Here is an 18,690-nt window from a genome sequence, read left to right on the forward strand (position 1 = left end):
TTTAATGTTTTATTTCTTTTATTATTGAGAACTTGAGATGACACCCATAATATATACCACCTTAATTACCATGCCCTTAAGCCAAAACCAAAAGTTACACTTTCTTTCAGCTTTTTTTTTAAAAAAACAAAGAGACAAACAAACAAACAAACGCACAAACGCACAAACAGACAAAAACAAACAAACAAACAAAAAAAGTAAAAGTTACTCCTCTAGGTTTTTCTCTTTTTTTTTTTTTTTTTTTTTCTCCTTCAGAAAAAGTTACTCTTCTAGTTAAAAATAATTATGTCCAAGAAAGAGCATCATGGCTTTTAATGAGCGATAATTAATATTTTAATTAGAATTATATTTCGTTTTAACCCTTTCAATTTTACCTTAATTATGATTAGATCTAAATTTTTGAAAAAATCATTTTGATATTCTATCTTGTTATTTTTATCAAATAATAATTTTAAAAATTAAATGCCAAAAATTATATTTTTATAATATTATTTAATTATAAAATAAAAATTTTTATTTTTATTTGATCTTTAAGTGTTTTACTTTGATAATTATAGAAAATTAAGGATGTTGATTACATTTTTTTAAAATGTAGATCTAAATGTAATTATAATAAAATTGAAAAGGCTGAAAATTAAAAATAAAAATAAAAAAGGAAAATTGCCCTTCTCGTTAAAAATAATTACGTCCAAGAAAAAGCATCATGACTCTTAGTGAGTTATAAATAATATTTTAATAGGAATTATATTTTATTTTAATTCTTTCAATTTTACCTTAATTATGATTAGATCCATATTTGTTAGAAAAAAAAAATCTTTAATCTTTTATTTTATCAATTTTTACCAAATAATTAATAATTAATTGCCAAAAATTATATTTTTATAATAATATTTAATTACAAAATATGAATTTTTAATTTTTATTTGATCTTTAATTGTTTTATTCTGATAGATATGAAAAATTATAAAATGTTAATTATATTTTTTTAATGTGAATTTAAATATAATTATAATAAAATTGAAAAATTTTAAATAAAATTTACCTTATTTTAATTTTCAAATAATTAATAATGCTGAGCCACATAACAGTGGAAGGCATGCTTCAAAAAAATAAAAAATAAAAAATTCCTGCCTCAATCAATACAAATATCTATTTGTATGGTGGATATGGAAAATTTACCTTATTTTAATTTTTCAAATAATTAATAATGCTGGGCCACAGAACAGTGGAGGGCATGCTCGAAGAAGAAAAATAAAAAATAAAAAATAAAAAAAAACCTGCCTCAATCAATCCAGTTGTATGGTGGATATGGAGTGTATCATCCATCACCTGCTGATATGCTGCCGTCCTAAAAGGCTGCATCAGGGCATTAACTTATACCAGTTTCCCATGCCAAAATGCTTCTTGGAATCCAATGCCCCCAACTACATGCCAAAGCAAGTACTTCCACCCAACCACAGTCAACCATTTGTCAATTGTAATCATTTATATATAAATATGCAAAGCTCATCACCAATTTTCATCATCATTACATACCAATAAAAAGTATATATCAGTTAAAGCATGCAATATGGAAAAAAGGAAACCCTATAACTTGTTTGTACATGAGCCAGAATTTTTTTTTTTTAATTATTTTTTCAAATTTTCGATTAGGTGGTTGACTTTCACTAAATTAAGATATACAAGAATTTTTATGGTACATGATGAGCAACTTAATTTGTCTTTTTATATTTGGAAGAAATTAAAAGAAAAATGAAAGAAATTGACAAAATAGATCTCAGAAATGTTAATATTCTTTAAAATTAACAATCTACAACACCTCCATATTATCAAAATATCTACAACCCCTCCAAATAGTACGAGAATGAATACTTCAGCCCTACTAAAAAAAATCGCCTTTAAAGCAGGAAAAAACTGTAGCTTGTTAATTGAGATCAATCTGTTAAAGCAAATTAACACGACAAATAAAAGATATAACAAAAATTTGAAAGTGCTGCTGCTAATTGTAATATAGATTGGTACGTATATATAGAAATACAAATAACATATAGTCTATGGATAGATATTAAGTCTATATAGTAATGGAGACAATGAAGAGAATACCATCAAGTATTTTGATCATCATCATCATCGTCTTCAACTTTACAGGTTTCTCAGAGAGAAATTTACAGAGCCAGTTTGGCACGCTGGCCACCTCCAGTCGAAAAGAATAAAGATCAATGGAGGTGGACAGAATGCCAAATAGGCTCTGCAACAAGACCCCTGAGAAACCCTAGAGAGACATACAGATCATAGACAGTGATGGTGATCAAGATGAAGACGGAGAGAGAGAGAGAGAGAGAGAGAGAGAGAGAGAGAGAGAGAAGTTCATAGCTGATGAAGTTTGAAGAAGCAATGGCTATAGGGTTGTACTTAAAATGTTGGAAGAAAGAGAAAGGTCAAAGTCTAGTTTTGGAATGAAAATCATGGAATTTGAAATGAGACTGCCTTTTTTTCAGAAAGAGGGTGCATGAGCGTGCATGGTGTTGTACGACCTGTGGGGGATATTTTTGGGCTTTTTTCCTCTCTTTTTTAAGTTCTTATTATTATCTTTTTTAAGTTCTTATTATTATTTTAGTTTCCATATTTTCAACTGAAACTTGAATCCATGATATGTAGACCAATTCCTGCTTGAATTGGTTGTACTTTTATTCATAACAATACCCTCATGAGATTAAGCAGTCCCTGAAGTGTAATCATGGAAAGCTTCAAATTTTTTTCATTAATTTTTGCAAGTGAATTAAATTTTTATTGATCTTAGATGGGTTTAATTTCTTTCTTTGACTATGGAGGAAAAAATGTGTAAATGCACAAAATGTTGTGTGTTCAATATGCTTTTTGACTTGCTGCAAAAGGTAGATGCAAAATGGGCTGTTCTTGTCTCCCACTCACTTTTTTGTAATTAATTTTGTCAACTGGGCTTGCGTTCAAACTCTTCATTTGGTTGCAAAACTAATTATGTTTTGTGGAATTTATTCATTATGATATTTTCTTATAGATAGTGTTTTTTTCAAGACATGTTTCTAACCTATGGGAATGGAATGGAATATTACTTTTCGTCCCTTTTTGTTTTCAAGTAATGCAATGATAAAATCTTTGTCTTTTTCTTTACAGTTTGTATGAATTTAACCTAATTATGACGCATCACGAGCTGTGAGTATTCTCAATTTAATTAGACCGTTCTCATTTGTGATACAATACCAACTAGTCAGCTTTAATTACAAGCATCGTACTATTTGGAATCTAAAAGTTTACTACAAAAGCATTTTTTATTTCCCTTAATCATTAATTATTTAGATAGAAGATTAAGCTGGGTCTATTCCTTCTAAAGAAACATTTAAACCACTAGCTCATTAGTTAAAAGGATAAGTAATACTAGAAATATTAAATAAATTTACACATCGCATCATATGTCAATATTTCCTTGGTCACCATTTCAATATTATCTAATTATCAATAAGTAAACATTTGAAAGTATAAATATTATGTCAATTAAGTAATAAAGGATTTAATTGACTTTGATATAATATGATAAGTAAATTCAAATGATATGATAATATTTAATAAATTTATTTTTTTACTTACTTATCCATTTAAAAGTACTCATTTATATTTAAATTATATAATATATCAATTAGTAGTATATTTACATATGCTATCTAGTAAATAAATATGATGAATATTTTGTGTGTGGCATTACTAATTTAGCATATACTGATTGGCACATTAATTTTAAAACCCGATTCTCAATTTTAAAAATTAAAAAAAATAAAATAAAATAGAAAACAAAACTTCCAAATTATTTTCTTTTTATTAAAAAAATTGAAAATCAATAATCAATCATTTTTTTTATTATTATAAATTTTTTTTTTGAAAATAATCAATCCAATTTATGTATCCAACTTGCACATATATTCCTGATTATTTAAGAAAAATTGATTTTGAATTGGGAATTTGTAATTTAAAAGGTTAATGCACTTAGCACTTTCCTGGTTTTAATGCTTATCAGAGATAATTTCCTAAAAACAAGCATTTAAAAATATATATATTCATATTTTAAACCAAACACTTGAAAAATGCTTTTATCATTTCAAAAGTGATTGTAGATATTTTTGAATCGCTCTCAAATAAACACCTATGCTCCTATATATTTAGGTTTCTAGAGGGGACACGTAAATCCTTTGAATTTGTGGAAACACAAGGAGAACAACTAACAAAAATAGATTTGAAAGTCAAACATTTAGCCAAATCTCTTCCTTATGACCAAGCAAGGATGTAATGTGTAGAACTCAATGAAAATCTCCACAAAACCATGTTCATTACAACTTAGATGTGAATACAGACCAAATATCCATTGTCTTCACTAATAAATTACCGTCAAATATAATTTGAAACAGCAAACGAAAAAAGACTATGAACAATGATGTAATACATGACCTTTAACATATAACTTTACGAGGATAATGTGAGATTTTATATCTACAAAACCCTCAGGAACACCAACTATAACCTCTTCAAGCTCAACAAATAAATAAATTAAAGAACTTGCCCGGTAGCCAAAACAAAAAAGAAAAAAAATCTAAAAAAAAATAATAATAATGGAACATATATTGAAAAAACAAAATCATAAATATATAGGCATTTGAAGATCCTGTAAAGCTCTCCAGACCAGAAAAATCGAGATTTTTGTAAGAAGAAACAAGACCTGGAAGAAGACATCTAAACTTCGGTTAGCATAGTTGACATAATCCGTGAAGGCATGAAAAATAATACTTGAAATGTTAAAAAAAAAAAAATTGAAAAAAAAAATTACTGTTACATTAGGTATCCTAAGAACTAATACTGTAAATTGCAAACATTAGACAACTGTACAAAAATGAAAACTATAGAGGAGATACAAGAATCATTTGAGAAAGTGACCACATTTAAGCCATGCTATTTCAAGTTTTGTTAGTTAGAAACTTCTCCAATAAGTACTTGGTTTCCCATAAGAAAAAAGTTCAAAAACAAAACATAATTCATACAAGAATCAAACTAATTTGGGAGTTGTCTTCTGAATGCATACCTCATAAAGCAACAATTCAGCACCCCCCAACTAAAACATGGGCGCAAAACCACTCTTTGAGAAACAATCTCAGAAGCAACATGAAGGTCGACAAAGTGAGGAAGGACAGTTCACTGGATGTATGTTTAAATTCTCGGGGTAAATGTGGCAAGGGTATAACAAACTCAATAACAAAATCAAAGTTTAAAATGTGAGGAAAAAAGGGTAATTGGTAATTCACGGATTCAATCAGACATCAGCTTTTTGGTGAAAATGCAGCAAGGGCATTTGCATGTGCCGGAGAAAGATTGCTCAAAAGGGGCTGCATTTGATGGCCATAGAGAGAAATCAAGTGAGAGAAAGCTCTTCCTACTAGAGCTTTAACCTCAGAAGCTTCAACTGGAGATGACACAACTTGGGCAAATACATTAACCAACTCAGGAACTAAAGAGAGGATCTGCTTTGCACATAAAACAAAAAGCAAAACCAAAATAAGAACATCATTTTCAAATAAAAGAGAATCAGGAAAAAAAAAAAAAAAAGGAAATTTTTGAAATGAATGGTTCAGGAGAGAGTGTAAATGCAAATTTACTCTGCGCATGTTACATGTAAAAACAGAAACAGTAAAATTACCTGGGGATTGGATGATAAAACAAGAGTTGACACGCAAGTATATACAGCCATGGATTCCTCATGATCTTCTTTTAGTGGAAGAACTTTAAGGAAAACAGGAAGAACCTGCGAAACATAAGCAGGAGATAACTACCAGGAAATATAATTATTGAAACTAACATAACGGGAACATTGTTTGTATATGGTACCAAGAAGATAAAGAAATCAAGAGACTTACCTGATTCAACGGAACTGATTCAGGGTGTACCATTATCATTCTTGCCACCGCACCAGCTGCATTATCCCTGACAGCATTATCTGGCTCTGATTCCCCAAATAATGGGTAAAGTCCACGTAATATATCACCATAGTATCTGCTATTGGTTAAAGAAAAAAGATATTGAAGAGCAAATGCTCATTACAACAGGTGGGTCTTTAAGATAATTCATCAGAAATGATACAATTCATCAGAAATTATACACATAAATGAGAAGGTAAACCTCAAATAAAGGAGTATGAACAAATTTATATAGGATACTTCAACGTTCCATCGCCTCCATTCCTACACAACTCTCCAACACAAAAGGCAGCATTCCTTCTGTTGGTCGCATCTGATGATCCTAGTTCTTTGAGTACCAAGGGCATCAGCCTCTGAAACATGGGAGAAACATTCAAGAAAAGGTCAATATGTCATTGGAACCACTTCACAAATCAAATTTTATTTTCAAAAAAGTTTAAATTGTCCCAAAAAAATTACATCAACATAGCCTGCAATTGGAGCACCCATGTCCTGAGCAACTTCGGCAAGGCATGCAACCACCATTGTCCGATCTTGTGGAGGGCGTGACGCTTTCTGCGGATGCCAATAGTCAAACTTGTAAAATTAAGGAAACCTTAGGAAGCAAGCGAGCAAGGAAATACAAGTTTCTGTTGCAAACTACCACAAATTTCATTAAAGGTTCAAAGAACTTTGCAAAGATGGGTGCAAAATGAGAGCCCATTGACTTTGCAAATGCAGGAAGAAGGTCCGAAACTGCATCCATTAGTACTTCGTCGTGTTCAGTATCATCGTCATCAATCTCACCATCAGATTCTACTTGTTGACAAGCTGACTCCTCGCGAAGCAGTACCAATGTTGCATCAACTAGCCGAGGCACATCTGATATTCGATAACATTATTTAATTTTTGCATGAATAGTTATTTCAAACGATTAAAAGAAGTTACTTAAATTCATACTCACAAGGCTCAACTGTCACATAACCAAATTCCTTAATGATGTCAGCGATGCTCATACAAGATTGGGCAACAACCTCCTTATCATCATCTTCAGTCATTGTCTTGATATAAATGTTCATCACTGTGTCTGCATAACGTAAAGAGCTTGATTTATATGAGCACAACTAAGTAATAAGAACAGCTTGACTGATAGAAAACAGTGGAAATATTTGCATCTTGAATATATTCTTACCAAGAACTTCTTTTACCTTTGCTGCACCTTCCTGCATCAAAGAGTTTTCATAAATATTAGTAGCATGTCATGCCCCCTAAAATATCTAATAGGCCTGAAATTATGACTTGATACTAATGTTTCTAAAGTGAAAAGGAAGCTCCAAAAAGTTTTCAATATGCATCATCTTATGATATACTACATAAGTTAAACAAATTCAGAATAACAACAAAAATCTTGGAAATATCTTTAGTACGCAATACAAGCTGACAAGTTCAAGCCATTATTCATGCAGGAAGCAAATAGAAGGGTTAATCCTCACATTGTGGTTCTGACAAATTGCCTGTGCAGCTGTCAAATTATCTGCAATGTCAATCAACAAAACAATAATGGCATCAGCAATCATTTAACATATACTTGATACCCTAATAGTTACTTTTGTCTATTAGTTATAAACTTATGAAGTTTCATGTAAACTAGGAAATTCAACATACTAACCAAGAAGGAAGTTAAAACAGCCATGCTGGACAACATAATTAATCAACGTTAATCAGTTCTTAAAAAGGAACAGGGCGCCCATGCTGCAGAATTTTTTCTCATGTGAAGTAACTAGATGAGTTCTAAGATGAATAGTGTTGAATTTACCACACTTTATGATCTGGGCTCTTTGTTTGGCCTAAAGTATGTGTCAAAAATGACATGACACTGACACTAAATAGGATCCTTCAAGATCCTTAGAATGCTGGATTCTTTGTTTGGCTTGAAGTATGTGTCAAAAATGACATGACACTGATACTTAAATAGGATCCTTCAAGATCCTTAGCACAAAGTATGCATATGACAAATAAATGAATATATATCAGTTCCAATTGCATATGCATATGACAAATAAATGAATAGATATCAGTTCCAACTGCACTTAGAAGGATTGAACATAACCCTTACCATAGGGAAGTAAAGTTGGCTTATTTAAGGCACTTAAAGTTCCCCCCCAAAAAAAAATAATAATAATAAAACAAATGCAGTCAACAGACCTATGTTGGATTTCCTTTTAATTTAATTAAAATACATTTAATTGAATTAAAATATAATTAACAGGCAATAAAAACTGAATAATTAACAGATTCCTAAAAATTCGTCATATTTGTATTTCATGCACATAACCAACATATGCACCCATATATCTGAGCAACATAGATCACCATGCATGAAAGCAACAACTTAGGGGAGAGAGAAAGAGAAAGAAGATCGAACTTAAATTGAATGCACAACAAAGCAACATTATGCCACAATACGATAACAGCAAAACCTGCAGTGCATGTACAATTACAAGCACTCGTACTCACGTTTCAAAGCAGTGATTGCCTGCAGACGAACATCTTCATGAAAATACGTAGCATGTCTCACCAAAATCTTAAATGACTCCTCCAAATAGCTTGAAAGTAATTAAAGAACCCAAAATCATAGTCCATGTGTTACCACATATCTTAATTTCATGCATCACAACAAAAACAAAAAAAATCACAATGATGATAGGATACGTTGCATAAGAATTCTTGGTGTGTAATGCAAATAAGCCAAGGGCTTGAGTTGCAGCTGCCTTTTCATCCAAAACACCTGTCCTTATGCTGATGTTTCGAACTCTTGGCTCATCATGAGCTTCGTCATCCGAAGAAACTCCACCAAATCCATTGATATTCTCATCATCAGACTCATCAATGTCCACAGCAGAGCCATCATCAAGATTGCAGGAAGAAAATGCCAGGGGTACCACATGAGGAAGATACTGTTTACCAAATTAAATTGGCACATAAAATATAAACTATAAGAACAGAAAAAACAAAAGTTTAACGCAACCATAATACTAAAGCCTAACCTGTATAAAGCCATCATCCAAAATTTCTGCTATATTGCTAAAGAATCCATGAGTGTACTCCCGAAGCTCACTAAACTCCAATCCAAAACCCTGGGAGATAAAAGATCCATATCAATTATTCTAAGAACAAGATGATCACCAATAAACAAAATGCCAGTGTAGGTACCGCAATTGCAGCTTCTATGAAAGGGGGTAAAATTGGTTCCATCCTAGCTCTTCCAACAGACATTGCAACTATTCCAACTAATTCAGTTGCTCTTGCTCGTGAGCGGAGGTCCTCATCATTGGTAAGCACCAAGAAGGTTTTCATCAACTCCAGAACCCTTTCGGCATAAGGAATGAAGGCCTGCTCTGCAGCAGCCGCAACTGAACCAATTGCAGACTTCAATGACATTCACAAAACATGATCAATTAATGAGCTAAATTGAACAAAAGACAAAATTTATTTGAATGTAAATGGAGTCTGAGAGCAATGAAGATTCATCTCCATACCATGCATGTCTCCTGCAAATTACGGGGGCTATTTTGGAGAGCTCCCAGCAGTTTCCCCATCAATGGATCAAGAAAAGGAAGGATTTCCTCTCCCATGTTCTCACAAAATGCTGCCAAAGCATAGTAAGATTTTTCCTGCATAAACCATCCATTAATTACTAAACTACAGTCCATACATGAATGATCTACAATGATCACCAAAATTAATTGCTTCAGTAATTCATACCTTCACTTCATCTGATGCATCTTCAAGCGCGCTCAAAATGCAAGGAAGTACACTTTCATAGTGAGAAACAATTTCAGGCTGTAAATACTCAGCAAACTGACCTAGTGCAAACGACGCAGCTCCCCTTACCATTTGTTCTGGATCTCTTAAAGCCCCTAAAACAATATGAAGAACTGCTTCCAGCTTATCTTTCATCAAGTCCAAACAACCCTCTGAAATAACGCCTAAAGATGTAACAGAAGCTTCCCGATACTTAGGATTTGTGCTCTGACTGCTTACAGATGCAAATTCAAAAACAGGGGGAAAAACATGCTTTGCTAGATTCAAAGCCATAGTGTCTATAACTTCTGCAGCAGCACGATCTGGCGCAAGATCATCATCTTCATCTCCATTACTTGATTCTGTAAGCAATGGGCAAATGACTTGCAGAATGGGGATGACCAGCTTATGCTTTTTGAGGGAAGTAGATTTGTATTTTGCTAGCCACGAAATTATCTGAATGGCCTGGAAGATAACAAATTGAGGAGGTAAGCAAAGACATACAACAAGGAAGAAATGTAAAAGCAATAAAAGTAATCAATTGAACAACATTGTACCCAACAAAGCTAGAGTAAGAAAACAAACAAATGACATTTGATCTTCTTTCTAACCTGATGACGTGTGTTAGATTCCAAAGTTTGGCTTGAGCAAACCTCAAGAGAGAACTGGACGATGGATTTGATGGACTCCCCAAGAAGAGGGGCAGGAGATTCAATTAGCTCATCAAAAATTTCAAATGCAAGTACAGCAATATCCTCATCACCAGCTGCAAGGCATTGTCTGGATACATTTAAAATGCTGGGAATGAATTCTCTAAACTTAACCTGCATGGGCATGAAGAAAATCAATAATGCAAACAAAATTAACAAAATGACTCAGAAAATAGTTAGCCATCATCTGACACAAGAAATAAGAAAATGAACAATCCATATATTGTAGCCCTAAAAACTTCAAACCATCACTTACAATGAAGAAAAAAGCACTGCAAAGAAATATGTGATTAGTTCCATGAAACATATACCAAATTATAGATCTACACAACTCTTATCTCTAAATCCAAAATCAATGTCTCTATGAGGATTTTTTTTTCCAGAGCATATTAATACAAAGAAGACAAGAATCTTAAACTGTCAACCCCTTTGAAGCATCCCAGCCAGAATGTACTATAGTCAATCAGGATTGCCATTTCAAACCAACCCAACTTCCCTACATTCTAGAACAGATGAAAAAGCCACGGTAGCTTGATTCGAAACTTCCATCCAATAGTAAATTTCACTCCTCAACTCATTAAAATAAGATTCCCTATCCTATCTCTGCTCATTATGCCTAAAGATCCACTGATCCAAATACACTGAAAGTTTCCTTTGCAGTTATTTCATAAGGTAACTTTGTCAAACAACTAAGACTTAAAATTTCCTTGGACACTATAGATAGACCTAGCATTTTAATTGCCATAACAAGCCTCCAAACCCAAATAAGAGTATCACTCATGCATCAGAACAATAAGTATACAAAGCATAACTGTTGATGGAAAACTGAATTCTATTTGGTTTCTTAGAGAAGAAATATTGGTAGTGCAATATACTGGAAGCCAGCAGAGAGGAATGAAAACTACAAATTCAAGATCTCTGATAATAAATCCAATGCCAAAGGCTGGAACAACTTGGATCACTCTATTTGTTATACCTAGAAAAAACTTGAAGCTATATTTTTGGAATTCACAGGTAATAGACATTATAACCTTGTAATACTGTTTTAGCAGCTTGTTTCTGGGACGGTGTATGGGTTGTCTTATGGCCTTCTAACCAATATGACTGCACTGCTCCATAGGTCTTTAAGTATTTACAAAAGGATAAATCCAAGTTTGTAGCCGAAATTATAAAAGCCATGGATACTGGAAACATATTGGAGAAAAAGCAACTTAATATTTGTAAAATGAACCGTCTTGATAACTGAACAAGAACCTTTTGGAAACTCGAACTTGTATTTTATATTTATTCTTTTCTGATTATCTTCTTTAATATTTTTCTTCCTTGTAATTCACTGCTATGACCTCATGAAGCCAGTATTTGACCTAAAGAAACTCTCTAAAAACACACTTTTAGCAGTTGCCAAAGTGTTCAAAGATAATTATTAGACAAAGGCAAGACAACAATTACTTGAAAAAAATTTTAGTAATGAATTTGAAGTGACGAAACTAAATAATGCTGCAACATATGTGCTTCTCAAACTGTTGATACTCATATGCCCGCCACATAATAAGTACACTAAAACATATTTTCTAGAAAATAAGAATGGAAAAATGTCATCAAACATATGTATAGCACAAAATCATGATGCTTTAGTTTGATTGTATCACAAAGGCAAGTGGCAGCATAAACTCACCACTTCAACACCATCTTGAGTGAACTCTAGAAAAGATCCTACTGCCCTGGCATAACAAATACAAGATTCTATTAAGGACCCAAGTGATAAAGTCACCAGAAGTAGAACCTTTTCAGGGAAAAAAAGTTAAATAAATAAAAAAATAAAACAAAACTAAGAGACCAAATTAATAAGACAAATTACTTGAGAGAGGCAACTCTAACACGGTTGCTAGTCTCATCCTGTAGACACTTGAGAAGCAAAGCTTGCAAATCTGCGAAATGTGGTCGAAATGTGTTCCCAATTGTTTCAGTCAAAGAGCTGAAAAGGATCAATGCCACCTATATCATCCAAATCAAACAACCACTATGTTAGCCTTTTGAAACTAGTTAATCATAACCATCAAAAGCAAGAGTCTACTGAAATAAATATGACCGGGGGGGCGGGGGGCGCAAAGTTATGCTCTAACTCTGCTGTGTAAAAGGAAAATTTCTTCTAAGTAACCAAGAAATGTCCTATTAGCACTAGTGCCACATATAAACATGCATGAATGATGTCTAGGAATTAATTTTTCATTGGGGATAACATTCAAATCGAGGCTCAATTGGAAATGACAGTGAAAAGCTTAATTTTTCACTGGGGATAACAGTCAAATCGAGGCTCAATTGGAAATGACAGTGAAAAGCAAATCAGAAGGGTTTTTCCAAATGCCACAAACTTACTTCTCTATGATCTTCTTGTGCACTTTGACTGCATTGAAACAGAAAGGGCAACAAATCAGGCCACTCCCCTGCCGGAACTGCATACTTTGCGATTACACTAACAACATTTGCACTAGCTCGTCTTACCGGCGGACTGCCAAGACACACATCATCATACATTATCATTTTCATTTCTCAGGCTCCAAAATGGAAAGAAGAAAACTAAAAGACAATAAGAACAAAGAGTCATTATTCATTACACCATATCAGTGAAACTAAATTAACCAGAAACACCACCAAAAAAAATTTCAATAAAACATTATTAAATTGGCACAAAAAAAGTGGCTAACTTCATAAAAAGCGTTGGAAAAGAGATTGATCAGTAATAAACTTCAAAACCCATTAACGATCAAATCCAACATATACAATTCAAAATCCATTAAACTTCAAAATACCCAACATTGAATTCAACAAAAAAAAGGCAACCCACCTATGCTCCATAGTTATACTCTCAATGAGTGACTGCTTGACCATGTGCTTAAGCTGTGGAGAGAGCTTGGCCCAGTGACCAGTGATCTTCTTCCTGAGTAACACAGCGGCAAGCTGTCGAACATTGGGGGTCTTGGCAGTACGGAGATGCTGAACAAGAGCAGGAACCACCTGGGGGTCCTTAGCGAGACGCTTTATCTGCTCCTCAGCTTGCCGGCGAGCGTCGTTGTCCGGCATCAAGAACTGTATCAGCAAAAGCTCCAGCGACTGTGCCATGTCGTTTTTGCTCCCTGACTCTTTTGGGTTTTGGTAAATAATGGGGCTGTGAAGCTCTGTAGCTGTTTGTTAATGGAGGCTGTGGTTTATTTTTTGAGGGTTTTCTTTTGTGGGTTTTGCGTTTTTTAAAGAGTTATTTTGGTTTTTTTTGCTTTGTATCCAAGGGAGAGACAGCGTTGGGCTTTTGTACGCCGTGGGGACATAGTCTCGGGTTTTGCTTTTCTATGTTTGGAATCGTCACGCGCGGTTTTGGTCATGTGCGGTTTTTCTTTTTTTATTTTTATTTTTTGGGCTCACCTAACCTAGATTTTGGGTTTTTGGACTGAAAGTCTGAGAATTTTCTTTCGTCCAAAAAAATTTGCACTATTTGGACCAATTTAGAATGAAAATTCTGGTGTGGGGAATTTGGGTGAATGCCCCTACAGCAAGGCCATTGAGGAAATTACCCACCTATTTCTGAAATTTTTTATTTTACCTTTTTATTTTTTAATAATTCTAAAATACCCTTCAGAATATCAAAAATAAATTAATTTTTTTTCTTCCTTTCACTTCTCACCAGCTCATCTATTCTTCTTCCTCACCCTTTCCCCTAAAAATCCCATATTTGAGTTTTCAAGTTTCCCTCTCATTGGAGCAGAAGCTTTGCTTTGTGCTTGTAGTTTCAAATTTCAAAGATAGATAAAACAAAAAAAATGGCCAAGTGGTGGTGCTACGATGCCAACTGAATATATCTGGAAAGCCCTGGTTTATTGTCATGGGTTTGGCCACCATTGCTATTGTCCCCGAGCTGCTTTGTAACGCAAGATCCAAGCCATCCCGAAGCAGAGTATCGGTAAAAGATAGAGCCCAGGGGAGAATCCCTGCCGTAGTGTTCAGCCAAAGCCTCCTGGACAAAAAACCTAGCAACCGATCAAGGGGTGTGAAAGTGGTGATAATGGGAAAAGTAAGAGAAATCTTTCTAATTCAGTATCAGAATAATTTAGCAAGTCTTTTTCCTTTTTAATATCTTAATAGATGCATTTAGTACTTTTTAGTGATCTGTTTAGTTGTAATTAGACCTGGCAATTTGAGTCATAACATGGCGACACGATTCGAAAACGACACAGAATAAATGGGTTTGTGTTTATTATAAATGGGTTCGAATCATAATCGGGTCAACCCCAGTAATTGTGTCATTTTCGAGTTAACCTGTTTAACTCGAAATTGATCCGTTACGACCCATTTATTAAACGTGTCAGTTTCAACCCGACACGATTATACACCTATTACAACCCATTAAATTTAATTTTAAATTAATATTTTATCACTAATATAATATTTAATAACTAAAAAATATTATAAATTAAAAATTTTATAAAAATAATTTTCTATTACTAATTTTTTAAAAACAAAAAATACATCTTTAATAAAACAAAAACATAAAAATAAAAAAAAATAAAAATTTTTTTCGGGTTAATAGGTTAGTTTTCAGATTAATAGGTCAATTTCAGATTAACAGGTTAATAGGTCAACACGACCTGTTAAAATAATCGTGTAAAACGGGTCGTGTCATGTTGACCTGTTTATAAATAGATCGAGTTAGTGTTTTGGATACCTGACACAATTAATAAATGGGTGGTGTTCGGATTAGACATTTTTGATACGATTATTAAATGGTTAATACAAACACGACCCACGAACACGAATTGCCAGGTCTAGTTGTAATTTTCTTATAGTTTGTTATTTCTGGTATTACTTTTTATATCAGTTTTATGTTTCTATGAACTTGATAAATTCTCTGTTCTTGGTTCTTGATTGAATTCAAAATAGACTCGTCCAGTTGTTTTAAGTGCTTTCAAAATGGTAGATTTAATTGGAAATGGTGGCATTGTTTTTGAAGTTTCTCCTGGGGTTTTCTTACAAGTTTATCTATTTTATTTTGAATTTTTCATCTTTCAATTTGTTTCTTGTTATCTTGAGGTTTAATGTTTAAAAAATTGATCCTATTCTCTTAAAAAATACTATTGCATGTGCTATTTAGGTCTTTTATCTTTTTTATTTTTATTTTTTAAAATCGGGATTACAATAATTTCTACTTTAAGGGGGAGGAGGAGGTGACTCAAATCCACGACATTAAAGGTGTGGGTGTGAGGCACACTATGTGGCCAATCTCACTTGTTAGACCTTTTATCTTTCTATAATGGCATATTTGTAAGATGTAGATAACTTCCTCACCCTGTCTTTACTTGAAAATATTTTCTACCAAATTTTATATGTAACATTTGTCCTTTGGAAGATGTGTTAGGCAGATAGAAGAGGACTATGAAATCCACTTTCATCCCATATATTCTTTTATACTATGCATACTGAAATACTATAGTTTCTATAGAGTGAATTATAGATTGTGTTCTTAAATTGAAGTACGTCAATCCTAGCTTTAAAAGAAATTTTCACTACTTATTATCTGTTCTCTACTTAATTTCAAGGGTTGCTTGTTAATGGTAGACAAGGTCAGGAAATTAACAGTACGGATTTGGATCTGAATATCTGCAGAGAGGTAACACTCATCGTATTTTATTATTCACCTTTCTCATTGATTCATTTAACAACATGAGATTCTTGTGACTAAAGTATAGGCAATGACCTGAATTTGTTGGAGTCTGTATGTAAGCAACTTCCTTGTAAAAGGGGCATTCACCCAAATTCCCCTTTTGTTAAGTTTCTATAGCTTTATTATGAGACCACACTACTATAAATCTAGATTGGCATAATGATTTATAGGTTAGAGAGAGAGAGAGAGAGAGAGAGAGAGCTTAATGATATTTCCCCCTTCATTTGCTATCATTTTTTTTCTACCCTTCCAATTTTTGTTAATCCCAAAATACCCTTATATTCAAATTAAATATTTTTACTTTTTTTTTTCTGTTATTTCTTTCTTTTCTTCACCCATTCTTTCCTCCTTCATCATCCTTGTTCAAAAAGACCCCATTGTTGATAAGCTCATAACCCATCTCCTCCACTGAATTGAAACATTGTCGGACTGTTCATCTTCTTCTTCTTTGTTGGGGTTGCGTTTGATAAGCTTTGGACTTCTAGGAAGAAGAAGAACAAATCAGGGGTTGACGAAAACCGCCGTGAAGCTTGGCCACTGGTGCCCACGAGCTTTTCATTGTTTTTGGAGAAGGATTTGTAAAGGAAAGAGTCGGTGGAATGGGTAAATATGGTGTTAGGGAAGTTGTGGAAAGTGTATAGAGGTGGGATTGAGAATTGGATAATTGGGTTGCTTCAGCCCATCATTGAAAATTTGAAGAAGCCTGATTATGTTGAGAGGGTCAAAATTAAGCAATTCTCTTTGGAGGATGAGCGGTTGTCTGTTAGAAATGTTAAGAGACGGACTTCTCCTCGTGCAAATGACCTACAGTAAGTTTTAAGTTTTTGCAACTTGAATTCAAATCCAGTAGCAATTTCTATTTTCATTTTTTAACTATTGCTTGTTTTCCATTGCCTCTGTTATGTTTTCTTTTTTGTGAAATTGCTGATTATTAGACCCCTGACTGTGTATTTTTCTCTTTTGTGTCTATGTTGGGGAAGTGTGGGACCTGAGAGTTAAGTAGTATGCACAGTTTAGAGACAGTAGTCTTTGTGATATACAAGTGAAATCTGGAGCTTTTTCTTTGTTTGTATGTCAAACTATGGTTTTCATTAGATGTTATTAGTAATTTAACATTGGCTATGAAGGGATAATGAATAAATTTATATTTTTTTGACAGTCTGGATTAATATTTGTTGAAGGTTGGCAATTTATTTAATGTATTGATTGAAATTGGGGTTTTTTTGCTGTTTTGGGAATTTATGCATCCTTTAGCAAATCAGTCTATGAGATTGGATTTTGGTTCTATACAATTCATAGAGAGCAAGGGATATTACTGGGTATGAGCTATTGCCTCAATTGTTAGATTTGAACATTTATACTTCTTTATGGATACTCTAGGTATTTAATTCTTTTCTTTGAAACTTGTATGCTAAATATTGTAACTAACTGCAGATATTTTGTTTGATTTCATCCAGGTATCAAATTGGTCTCCGTTATAGTGGAGGTGCCCGTATGCTTTTAATGCTGTCACTAAAGTTTGGCATTATACCAATTGTGGTGCCAGTTGGTGTTTGAGATTTTGACATTGATGGGGAACTTTGGGTTAAATTTGGATTGACACCAACAGAGCCTTTTGTAGAAGCTATAATATTCTCTAGTTTTTATTCATAAAACAATTGTACATTTTTCTCTTGCTAATTCAGATTTAATTTTTAGTTTTTCTACATGATTCTCATGTCAAGATAAAGTATAAGGACCCAATTTCATTATTAAATTCTCCATATTGTTTGAGATGTGGAAAAGCAAGAAATAAGAAGGATGAGAATAGTACTTGCCATGTCGTTTTTGCTCTCTGACTCTTTTGGGTTTTGGTAAATAATGGGGCTGTGACGCTGTTTAGCTGTTTGTTAATGGAGGCTGTGGTTTATTTTTTTAGGGTTTTCTTTTGTGGGTTTTTCGTTTTTTAAAGAGTTATTTTGGTTTTTTTTTTTTTGCTTTGTATCCAAGGGAGAGACAGCGATGGGCTTTTGTACGCGGTGGAGACATAGTCTCGGGTTTTGCTTTTCGATGTTTGGAATCGTCACGCGCGGTTTTGGTCACGTGCGGCTTTCTTTTTTTTATTTTATTTTTTGGGCTCACCTTGATTTTGGGTTTTTGGACTGAAAGTCTAAGATTTTTCTTTGGTCCAAAAAAATATGCACTATTTGGACCAATTTAGAATGAAAATTCTGGTGTATCTTTATAACTTTTGGGTTATAATAAGAATTTTCTATTCTAGTATTGTATTTTGAAATTTTACATTTGGTATTAAATATCTGATAATAAAATATTTAAAAATGCTGTAGTTAAAAGATTTTATAACCATGAATTCAATGAGATTATGAGAATGACATATTTATAGTATGAGTACAAGGTTGAATGGGTTGTAAAAGTAGTTTCATAGTTGCACTTTGAAAATATTCTTTTTTTTTTTTTTTAATACTTGGATGAATAAGATAATGATGCTAAAAGC

At 33.1% G+C, this 18,690-nt stretch overlaps 1 protein-coding gene and 1 long non-coding RNA gene across 3 annotated transcripts; one reads left to right on the top strand and one right to left on the bottom strand.

The window, feature by feature from the left end:
* Positions 1 to 4,315: 4,315 nt before the first annotated feature.
* Positions 4,316 to 13,758, bottom strand: LOC107427857 (uncharacterized). 2 transcript variants are annotated; one of them, XM_048461837.2, is made up of 21 exons: positions 13,332 to 13,758; positions 12,863 to 12,995; positions 12,345 to 12,481; positions 12,162 to 12,207; positions 10,388 to 10,600; positions 9,738 to 10,241; positions 9,512 to 9,646; positions 9,186 to 9,401; positions 9,020 to 9,109; positions 8,685 to 8,929; positions 8,490 to 8,578; positions 7,466 to 7,506; positions 7,165 to 7,195; positions 6,937 to 7,059; positions 6,637 to 6,854; positions 6,453 to 6,548; positions 6,234 to 6,346; positions 5,934 to 6,069; positions 5,717 to 5,821; positions 5,105 to 5,540; positions 4,316 to 4,744 (listed from the first exon to the last, which is right to left on the bottom strand). In XM_048461837.2, exons 1-20 carry the CDS (start codon positions 13,604 to 13,606, stop codon positions 5,340 to 5,342), a joined length of 3,147 nt encoding a protein of 1,048 aa, XP_048317794.2. In that variant the 5' UTR covers positions 13,607 to 13,758; the 3' UTR covers positions 4,316 to 4,744; positions 5,105 to 5,339. The 2 variants fall into 2 exon arrangements, with proteins under 2 accessions (XP_048317794.2, XP_048317795.2); XM_048461838.2 differs by having other exon boundaries at positions 4,316 to 4,758.
* A 191-nt stretch (positions 13,759 to 13,949) lies between these two features.
* On the top strand, positions 13,950 to 17,902 carry LOC107427850 (uncharacterized). Its single transcript, XR_009640910.1, has 3 exons — positions 13,950 to 14,549; positions 16,072 to 17,005; positions 17,654 to 17,902. It is a non-coding gene; the product is annotated as an uncharacterized LOC107427850 (long non-coding RNA).
* The last annotated feature ends 788 nt before the right edge of the window (positions 17,903 to 18,690 follow it).

The sequence above is a fragment of the Ziziphus jujuba genome, chromosome 9 (assembly GCF_031755915.1).
Source record: "Ziziphus jujuba cultivar Dongzao chromosome 9, ASM3175591v1".
Classification (NCBI taxonomy): domain Eukaryota; kingdom Viridiplantae; phylum Streptophyta; class Magnoliopsida; order Rosales; family Rhamnaceae; genus Ziziphus; species Ziziphus jujuba.